The sequence below is a fragment of the Sminthopsis crassicaudata genome, chromosome 4, assembly GCF_048593235.1.
Source record: "Sminthopsis crassicaudata isolate SCR6 chromosome 4, ASM4859323v1, whole genome shotgun sequence".
NCBI classification, from domain to species: Eukaryota; Metazoa; Chordata; class Mammalia; order Dasyuromorphia; family Dasyuridae; genus Sminthopsis; species Sminthopsis crassicaudata.
The window spans coordinates 292,168,913-292,179,683 of NC_133620.1; the positions used below are offsets into that span (position 1 = coordinate 292,168,913).

Consider the following 10,771-nt stretch of genomic DNA (forward strand, 5'->3'; position numbering starts at 1 on the left):
AGGCAGGGGCCGAGTCAGAGCAGGGAGAGTGGAACAAACTATCAATCCAGTTCTGACAAGATGGGAGGAGACACTGGACATTCTTGGGATAAAGAAGAACAATGACAGGATAGGGACCATAAATTCTTAATATTTTAGGAGGATTTACGAGCCAGGAAGTCTGAACTCCCCCTTATCTTGAGTTTACATATTTATAATTTATAACTTTAGTGTTAGTAGCCCTGAATTATATCAGTCTTAATGAACTGGAGTGGGGTTTGCAACTAAGAGGATTGAGGCAGAACAATTAGGGAAACTGAGTCAGGACAACAAAAGGGAACTGTGGGACAACACGTTTCCTCCCACATTTGGTGAAATGTAGTTTAGGCTTCCTCTAGTATAGTAAAGGAACATGGAGGGCAAGTGTCAGATTAGAATAGTGGTAGTGACTTGTATTAGGAAGAAGTAATATAAATTGGAGTAGAAAAAAGTAATACAGAATTCTTTGGAATGGAGACTATAGTGTAAAGTGGAAGTGAGACAAGTGGAACAGATTACAACCTATTCTAGGGAGTTCTGTGGGTGGATCCTTGAGCCCTGAAGGGAAGCCAGGCAAGGAATAAGTCTTTTTTGTTTCTATTCCAGCCCACGTTTCTAGGTTCTGACCTCAACACTCAGGAATGCTTCTTAGAAACTATACAACATCTGGGGAATAGAGTGAGGAGGCTGGTGAAGAATAATCCACAAGGCTATGCAACTCCACCCAGTCCTAGAGAGGAACTGGGTGAGACACCCTCTTTTTTCCTGTGACATCTGAAGGATACCCTGCCCATACCCTCCTTACTGTTCCTTGTCTCTTCCCTTTTAGTTCTAACTACTTACTTCCAACTACCTTACTACCTCCTCCTTACAATTGCCTGAGGTTACCTACCCTCTTAGCTCCTCCACCTTCTCAAGTATATATAGTGGAAGAGTCAGAGAGACATCCATCCTCAAATCCTAAGGGTAGGGGAGAGACTAGTAAAAATTGGAGGGGGGGGGTAGGAAAGAGACAAATCAGAGGGGAAGCAAACAGGATCCAAGATTAAGTGGAGAGAGCATCCCTAATAATAATAATAACAGAGCTAAATAGTGCCTTACAATTATATGGAAAGCTTTTTTATAGAGGAACTTGCTTAAGGTATTTTTATACAGGTATTTTTTATCCCCATTTTATGGATAAGCTCAGAGAAGTTAAGTAATTTGCCCAAAGTCCCCCAAGGTTTGTTTCTTTTTCTGGGAGAAAGATGTGTGGGAGAGTGAGCTGTGAGTCCAGAGCTTGAGTTATCTTGGGGATGAACACATTCCCAATTTGCTTCCTCCTTGTGGGAGGATGAGGGGGTGGGGGAGGGGGAGGAGAAGATGGAGGCAGTCAGAGGCACTAGGATTTGTGCCCTTCTCCTCCATAGAGTCCTTTGTTTAGTGTTTTAGGCATTAAGAGACAGATAATAGACTAAGGACAAAAAGAGAAAGAAGCATAGGATGACAGGCAAAGAAAGAAATTATTAAAAGGCAGAAAGATAAGAATTTGAGAGAGAATATTTGAGACAGAGAGTGTGTATGGGTAGAGACAGAGAGAGATAGAATGAGATAGAGAAAGGCCAGTTAGTCCCCTGGGGGCAAAAGCAAGTGGTGTTGCTATAAATTTTGATTGAAATTGGATTTAACAAAGCAGTGTAAATGAGACACTGAGAGGGGTGGGGTTAAAGGACTTAAGGGCCTCTTCTTGCAGTGTGGGTTTGGGCCTTCCGTGACTGAAAAATGTACCAGAAACTACCCTCCCACTGCCAGGCTGACACTGCAGCACATCTCCAGTAAGCAAAACTGTGTCGGGGGAGGGGGCGGGGTGACTCATTTTGTAGGGAGAGAATGGACCTAAGAGCCAGGAGAGGCCCTTAGCATCTCTTCCTTTGCTCTCTCCATTTCTGATGCCTAGTTCTTCAGAACTCTCTGGTTCTTTCAAGGACTCAAGAAATTTCTCAATTCGGTTTAGTGGTGCTGACATTTTTATTTCTTCTCTGAAAAAAAAAAGGGGGGCAACAAAATAAAACCAATATGGGATGGCTCTGGGGAAGGAGAAAGGGGAGAAATACATGGTATATACCATGTTGATATTGAAGCAGTTTGAGGGGTCTCAATTCCTAGTGGTCAAGAGGCAATAAGAGGATTCCCTTCCAGTAAAATCTAAGCATCTTAATAAGAGAGTTGTTAAGAATCTCCTTTAAATCGGCCGCAGGCTTAGGAATGAAAGAATTCACTCATTGCCGAATTATTATTTGCAAAATGAAAGTTTATTGTTGGATAGAAATCAATTTACCAAGAGACCGACTTCTATAGTAGCAGATCTATGGAAAATGGAGTTTTGGCGCTGAGACAATGCTTTCTCAGCGGGCAAAATGGTCCTGGCAGCTAAGTGAGCTACTGAAGTACATCTGCAAAGACCTTAGTTGAGGGAAGGACTTATAATGGGTATCTTGATGGGGGCTGGGAAAGCCCGAGCAAATCAGATCAGGTCAGGGCTGGGACAGCTCAGATCAGGATTCCTCAATTGAATGAGAATTTAGAATTTCTATGGGAGTTGATTCTCTCTTCCTAAAAGGTTTGGGTTCTGTCTCGACTCCTTGGAGCTTGGGAGATGCTGATCAAAGGGGACACAATCTCAGAGTGATAATCTTAAAGAGAACAGTTTCCCTTCCCCTTCATCATAAGAACAGAAAGCATCATTATCAAGGACCCAGAAATCTGGTTACCTCTCCCTCACTAGACTAAGGTTTCCGGCTCACTCATCAGGGAGGGAACACGTTAAATGGCTACTCCCTTGGTTACTACTGGGCCACCACCTCCCCTAATTAGCCTTATTAGCCTCTTGTTCACTCATGGTCAGGGCCACCCTTGGTGGGGAGTAAGAGAAGAGTGAGTAACTGAATCCTGTTTTGATGGGCTTCACCAGCCCAGTTTCTTCCCAGTAGCCAGGACCAGTCAGTGTTTAGTCCTTCTAGGCAAATCCCGGCACTCCTTCCCACTCCCTTCCTTTCAGGGACCCACGTCTCTCACATGCCTTTATGCTCTTTGTCTCAGTTGTCCTCAGAAATTAAACTCTAGTCTGGCTTCCCAACTATCCTCACCACAATCTCCCTTCCACTGCTTTTTCTAAGCATGAGAGGTCCAAACATCTCTCACTGATGAGGGGAGCCTGAAACTGAAGAGAGACCCCGAAACTTTCTCAAGGAGAAAGCCTCCTTGAACCTGCCTCTGTAAAGGATCCTGCCGAGGCAAACAGTATAACCAGCTTCATTCTGTTATCCTGAGAGCCGGTACCACCCCCATTGATAACACTCACTTCTGATTAAATTCTCTATAGACATAAAGACTAGTCTACAGACGCCATTCAATTCTAAAATTCTCCATTCAGATTGGAGATTCCTGCTCAGCCCCGAGCTCTAGGATCTGTCCATAAAACTAAGTACCACCAATAAACCTCTCTACAAAGTTTCCTGATTGTACTTTTGTCCACTGAGAGTCTCTTTCTTAGTGATATTCAGAAATAAATTATCCTATTATTTGTCACAGACAACTCATTAGTGAATTCTTGTCACTGTGGACTCTTCTCCCTTCTCCAAGCTCAGGTTTGGACCTCATCATCACTACCTACCTCCCCTTTTGCTTCTACACTCCCCTCAAGAATTTTGTCATCCAAGCATAGTTGTGAAGAAAATATCTTGTAAGCCATTAAATAAGCAATACATAAATATCAGTATCACTACTCTCCTCAGATATTCAAGCACCTAACCTACAGCCATTTCTCTTGGGAGTAGGGAAGCAACAAGGAGATTCGATAGATTGAATGCCAAACCTGGAATCAGAAAGACCAACTTAACATTTGGCTTAAGAGATTTACTAGCTGTATGACCCTGGGTAAATCCACTTAACCTTTGGTTGCCTCAATTTCCTTAACTGAAAAAACAAACCAAAAAAATTTTTTCTCATCTGTGAAATGGAGTTAATAATAACACCTCCCAAGGTTGTTGTGTGGAGCAAATGAGATAAATATTTGTAAAGTGCCTAGCACAGTTCTTGTCATAATAAGCACTATATGGATGTTAGCGATTATCATTAGTCTTTGCCCTCCCTTTTCTCATTCATAGCATCCAGGTATCTGGGTCCCTAGCTGTTCCTGGAATCCTCCAGAAAGAAGAAAAGCTGAATTCTCATTTTTCAGACGCCTGATTCTCAAGAGACAAAGGGGAATTAATTGGTAACCATGTGTTATATGAGATAAGGGTGAAGAGGTCAAATACTTGGGTGCTAGAAGGAGGCTTAGGGGTTTGGGGTGGAAGCCTGAAAGGGGTAAGTGAAAGCCTGGAGTTACACCTGGGTCACATGTTAAGAGTGGAGCTTTAGGAGTATACAGACAATGTCACCAATCAGGTCAGGGTGCTCACTTCCATGCTAAGCAATTAAGGTAGCAGATGCAGCCAAGTCAGGTGAGAGAAATTGTTATGAGCCCCGTACCCATATGAATGTCCATACCCTGTGTTACCTGATTCCCAACACCTCTGCTGAACTAGCAGATGCTGCAGACTGATTAGTCTACCAACTCTTGGCCACACCAACCCACTCCAGGGCAACTTCCCGCCCCCTGCCTTTCCTTTCTTCTCCTCCCCTCTCTGCTGGGTGACTCCTGCCTGGGGAATGTACAGCCCTGCCATAAAGACCCAGTGTCCAGAGCTAACATCAGTCAGAAAGCAAGATGGGCATGACTTGGGCAGCCCAGATGGGGCAAGGGAAGGGTTTCCCATTCACGCTGATGGTGTTCTTGGTGGTTGCCCTCCTCCTGCCAGGTAGGAGACAAGGGAACTTAAATGTTTGGGTCATTTCTGAAAGCAGAAGGTATTGATGACTGGGAATGAATGGAGATCAGGAGACTTGGGTCCTTCATACTTGAGAATTAGAAAAGAGACTGAACTCCTCAGTATTTGGGGAAAGAAGCTGAGTGCCTGGGAATTTGGGGATGTGGTGATGGAAGAGAAGGAAACTAATGATAAAAAGAAGATGAAGAGAGAGGAAAATGAGAATTAAGATTATATTGTTTGGCAGGATTGTGTGTGGAGGAAAATGAGGGACATTCAATTTCAGGAGATAATCTGGGGGGTGGGGGAGAGGAATTGTCAGAACTAGATCCCACAGAGTTGAGAATTGAGAAATGGACAGGATGGGCCTTCGCAATTGAGGAAGGGAATGGATTTCTTAGGGAAGGGTTAAATGGGTCTGAAGAATGGACACAGATAACAATAAAAGAAAGGAGGCTGGATATTTTACAGAACAGGAATATCAGAAACCTGTATGAGAATATGATTTTGGGGTAGAAGTTGAAGGGCTCTTTAAAATATGAGAGAAACAAAAATACCCCTAGGACATCAAGGGATAATGGAGATTTGGAAAGAAAGAGGAAAGCAGTGAATGGAAATGCTGATACTCCTCACAATAATCTATTTTAGACTTCATAAAGCATTTTCATATGCATCATTATTAGCATTATATATAAATAAATATAAATTTGTTCTTCATGACTGGGTTACGAGGAGGTATGATTTATCAGATGAAGAAATAGATACTAAAATGTGACTTGTTCAAATGAACTGGGGATAAAATGCAAAACTTGAATGAGGTCAGATTCTGATTTCCCAAGGGTCATGGAAGCTTCAGGATGTTTATTTCCTGAGTGGGGAGAATAGGGATGCAAATGGTGGAGGAGTGGTATTTTTGAGGGCCTTAATCTCAATAGAGGGAGAAGTTTCAAGGCATCCCTGTGGGGGTGTCTTTGGGTGTGGTATCTTGTCCAGCTGGTAACTACAGGTTCTGAAGCAACAGGCCTAGAAGCTCCTAGGTCCTAGCCCATCCTAACTTTACAAACATTAGAAGCAGGATGGAGGATGTCAGAAATCTATCCTTAAGCCAAAGGTTTACTCACTTGTATCAATTTATTTTATCTGTCCCTCGATTTTCCCTTTTTCCCTCTCTTCCCCATCTTCCCCTCAACGCTGTGTCTTCTTTCTCTTCTCTGTCTTAGGCCTTTCACATGTTAGTGCCCCTTCTACCTTATCTCTCCCTGGGTCTCCTTTGCTGCCTCTCTTGCCCCAGTGTCTCTGATCTTTCTGTCAGTCTTCTCTCATACTTTAATCTCTCCTCTACCCCTCTTGCACCCATTCCTTCTTCTCTGTCTTTCTGTTCCATAATATCAAAGTTGAATCTCTCTGCAGTTTTATCCATCTCTCCCTTATTCTGCCTACTTCAAAACTTCTGAAGCCCTGTCACTTCTCAACAAACAAGAGATCAAGGCCTCTTAGTAATTTAGTAAACTTTTGAAGTGTGAGGTTGGGAGGGGTGATTGGGGAGAAAAGGGAAGATTCAGAGAGGTGAGTAATTGATTGTAACAATATTGAATTAGAACATTTATGACTCTACTAAACTTTCTTTTCCAGGAACCCTGGCTAAGAGCATCCGGGCCTTCTCTGATCCCTGTAAGGACCCCACTAGAATCATTTCTCCCAATGACCCCTGTATCACAGGGAGTAGGAGCTTCAGTGGCTTCAGGGGTTCCAGTGGCTCCAGTGGCTCCAGTGGCTCCAGCAGTTTCAGCAGTTCCAGTGGCTCCAGCAGTTTTGGTGGCTCCAGTGGTTCCAGTGGCTCCAGTGGCTCCAACAGTTTCAGCGCTCCCAGTGGTTCCAGCAGTTTTAGTGGCTCTAGTGGTTCCAACAGCCCCAGTGTTTCCAGTGGTTCCAGTGGCTCCAACGGTTTCGGAGCTTCCAGTGGTTCCAGCAGTTTTGGTGGCTCCAGTGGTTCCAGCAGCCCCAGTGGCTCCAGTGGTTCCAGTGGCTCCAGTGGCTTTGGTGGTTCTAGTGGTTCCAGTGGGAGTTCCAGTGGCTTCAGTACTTTCCACAGTTCCAGCAGTGGTTCTAACAGTGCCAATGTTGGTTCCAGTGGCTCCAGTGGTTCCATGGGATCAGGATCCTCACAGTATAGTTCCTTTCAGTCTGGTTCTAGCCCTGTTATGTCATCTAGCTGGTCATCCCAGTCTGGATCTGGCTCCTCTAAATCTGGCTCTGTCATTTCTCAAGCTTCTTGGATATCCTCTAGCAACACTGGTGGCAACCCTGTTTCTGTCTCTGGTCTGGCACCCTGTGGTCCAGACAATCCTTATTCACACTGTAGTGGAGGCCCTCTTCCATCCTCCAGCTCCAGTTCCAGCTCCCACTCTGTATCAGGAGGCCATAAGCCTGTGGTAGTGGTGGTGGAACAGCATGGTTCTGGGGGCAACCGGATAGTAGGGGGATGCAGCAATGGAGGGGCTCCTGGCAAACCTTGTCCCCCCATCACCTCATCCAATTCCTATGGTAGCTATGAAGTGGTAGGTGGGTCCGCTAACAGTTACTTGATCCCAGGTATGACCTATAATAAGGGTAAAATTTACCCTGTTGGCTACTTCTCCAAGGAGAACCCCCCCAGGGGTTCTGTAGGTGTCCCCAACTTTGCCGCTGGGCCCCCCATCTCTGAGGGGAAATACTTCTCCAGCAACCCCTTTATCTCCAGCCATAATTCTTACCAGTCAGGAAACTCTTCTCCTCTAATTATTTACCGGCCTGTGGGTACTGGTGGTGTCCAGACTGGGAGCTCTGGGAGCTCTGTGCTTCAGCCTTGTGGGTCTGGTTCCCAAATTTCCGTAGGGCCCTGTTCTTCCTCCTCTTCTTCCTCAAGCTCTGTGGTTCACAGCGGCTCTAGCATGTCCAGCAGTTCTATTTCTTCTCACCCTTGTGGGAGTGGTTACCAAGGCTCCAAAGGGCCTTGTTCCTCTTCTGGCTCCAGCTCCCTCAGTAGCTCCAATGTGATTTTCCAGCCTTGTGGGAGTGACTCTATCTCTTCTGGCAAACCTTGTGGGTCTCTGTCCTCTTCTTCCCTTGGATCCAAAGTGAGTCAGAGTTTTGAGGGCTCCCCTCAAGTAGATCCTTCAGCAGGGGCCAAGCCCTGTGGTTCCAGCTCTGGCAGCATCCCCTGCCGTTCCATTCGTGACCTCCTGACCCAAGTGAAGCCATTGGGGCCACAGTTGGCTGACCCTGAGGTTTTCTTGCCCCAAGGAGGGCCCCTTGAGAGTTCTTGAGTGCACACACACACATACACACACACACTTCTTCCATCACTTTGGGAGTATAAAGATCCCAGCATGATACTGGCTCTACTTTCTATCCATAATTCAAGAGATTTCCTTATCCCAATATGGAAAAAATTTCTGCATCACCTTGGTGATGCCCCTTGCTCCCCCCAACCCCACACCTTTCATTTGTCACAGACAGTGAATTTCACCCTCTAATACTCTTCCAACCAAAAGGGTCAGATAGAAAAGTAATTAAGCTTCTATTTAGACAATTATTCACCTATTCCCTCCCTCCTGTCAAAGATACAGTTTATTCCTCCAAAGTGCTGGCATCTATGATCTTGGCTATAAGTCAAGCATCCTTTCTATCAACCTCTCTCTCTCTCACAGCTCCCACTTCCCAACCGCTTTTCAGGTTGGGTCAAGCTCAATTTGTTACTTGTATATCTCATTCTACTGCTTTGGATTTTAAAGTAGTAGAATTATTTTATCACCCTGACAGTGAACTAAATAGTCCTTCATGTACCTGGGATAGATGCTCGAGACCAAATGCATCAACTATATCCATTCCTACCCCTTGTTTCCCAGCCAACTCACTCCCTAACTACTCTTTCCTCAGACTTCAGAACTGTTCTGCAGAGGAGCGAGTATCCTTAGAGAATGGAGACAGTTCCCCATTGTCTCTGGAGCTGATGACAGATCAATAAAATATATACCAAATTCCTACTTTGTGACTTTGTGATCCTCCTAATGTAGCTATGGTTCTTTTTTGAATTCCCTGCCTCACTTCTTCTGAGGTTACCTGTCCTCCATACTTCTCCAAAGAGTCTCAAATTCTTTCCATTTCCCCAAAAGTTTATTAGTCCCTGTAGAGACTCTCTGGTCTCTCATTCCCCTTAAAGAGGTAAAAAATGTTCTGTTTTCTTTCTTTAGAGTGTCTCCTGTCTCCCTACAAAGATTCTCTGGAGGTTGCTTTAACTTCCCACCATGAAGTCACCTTGCCTCTATAGACTTCATCCTTATCTGGGACTAAGAATGAGATTACCTGTATTCCAGGGACAGCTGAACCCATGGGAAAAATCCACAGGGAGATGAAAATAATCACAAAAGCACATTCCTAGCCAATGAACAGGAGACCCAGGGTGCTAACATATCCTAATAGTTAGGAGAGGAACACAAGAAAGGTGGAAACACTTTAGGGTAAAGGTGGTTGAGTAGGAAACCTAGATTCCAGGTCTAGATAAGAAAGGTCCTAACCAGATGATGAAGCAGATTGTTCCTTCTTCACCTGGTCTAGTTTGACCCATTCTCCTCAATTTCTCAGTTCTAGAATAATCTCCTCAAAGGGAAACATAATGTTTTATGTGACAAGAAAAGGAAAGAAAATTGTTTCCTTGAAGAGGGCATGGAAAAGAGTGATTATTCTGCAGGAAAAGGCCGTTTTGGGGAAGAAAGAAGGATGGTGGGAGAAGGAAGAATAAGACTGTCATATTCTAGGAAGAAAGGACTAAGAAAGAGTAGGAAGTATATGGGAGAGACTAAGTGACCTGTGAGAGGTAAAGGAGAGAGATAAGATATGTGTTTGTGAGAAACACATACACTCCCCCCACCCCCACTTTTTTGCGCTCAATAGAGAAGAGAAATTTCTTGTCACAAGAATTGAAGTGTCTTCATATCCAGAGTAGTAGGAACAGGAGAAAGAGAGGGTGATCTGCGGGTGAGTTGAGGAAAAGTTCTTCTGTTCCTGGTGTATCCCCATGCCAAGTTGAGAACTGAAGGGCAGAGAGAAAGCTCAGAGCTGGGTCAGATTGTGGGAAACACCCTATTCTTCCTGGAGCATCCAAGTGACAAATGCTTACTGTGACTTAGATTAGGAATCTAGAGGAATGTGCAATTTATAGTCTTTAAAATCACTGACCTAGCCTGTTGCTACACTGCCACCTCCCTTTCCAAAAGGAAGATAAAGAGCTATGTTAGGGACAAAGAGACCTGCCCAAATTGACTACTCAGAGATCCCTCATAAAAAGCAGAATTGTTTATTAGAATCTCAAGAAGTGAACTCCATCCCTGGTCTTCCAGCCGAAGTTCACAAGAGGAGAGAGCCATCCCTTGAGAATGCTCACAGTTTTTATACATTTCAAAGAACCCCCAAAATCTCGCCCTCTATATGGTGTGATTGGTCACAAGTCTCTATTCCCTTATTTGTGGATTGTACCAGATAAGGTGATGTATAACTTGCTCACCATGTATCCTTCTTTGGACAATGGAATGTAGTCTAGACCTTATCTAAAATCACATGATTCCAGAGAAGCTGAAACTGAGGCCTCTAAAGGCTTCAATTGACTCTGGTCAATTTGTGGTTGATCTGTAAGTTCTTCACCTTTTCCATACAGCCAGCAGTTCTTAGAGTTATGAGAAAAATACAAGGTGCAGAAGAAATGCAGAGCCATAGCACTCAGAGTTGAGCTTTCCTAGGTCTGTTTATAAGCAGTTTTCATCTCCCAGGTACGGGATCCTCCGGCAGGTACTGAGTCCTGGTGATGAGGTTTGAATGCCCTCAATTCTTGGTAGTCATGAGGTTAGTGGCAATAAGAAAGTTGTTTA

General features: G+C 44.4%; 1 protein-coding gene across 1 annotated transcript; it reads left to right on the plus strand.

Moving 5' to 3' along the window:
* Window positions 1-4,694: 4,694 nt before the first annotated feature.
* Window positions 4,695-8,891, plus strand: CDSN (corneodesmosin). The gene is made up of 2 exons (XM_074264797.1): window positions 4,695-4,859; window positions 6,501-8,891. Exons 1-2 carry the CDS (start codon window positions 4,769-4,771, stop codon window positions 8,171-8,173), a joined length of 1,764 nt encoding a protein of 587 aa, XP_074120898.1. The 5' UTR covers window positions 4,695-4,768; the 3' UTR covers window positions 8,174-8,891.
* Window positions 8,892-10,771: the final 1,880 nt, after the last annotated feature.

Excerpts from the sequence above, each read along its gene's own strand:
- CDSN (XM_074264797.1), top strand. The coding sequence starts at position 4,769 with ATGGGCATGACTTGGGCAGCCCAGATGGGGCAAGGGAAGGGTTTCCCA. Across the intron at positions 4,860-6,500 it reads GGTTGCCCTCCTCCTGCCAG|GAACCCTGGCTAAGAGCATC; the intron begins GTAGGAGACAAG and ends TTTCTTTTCCAG.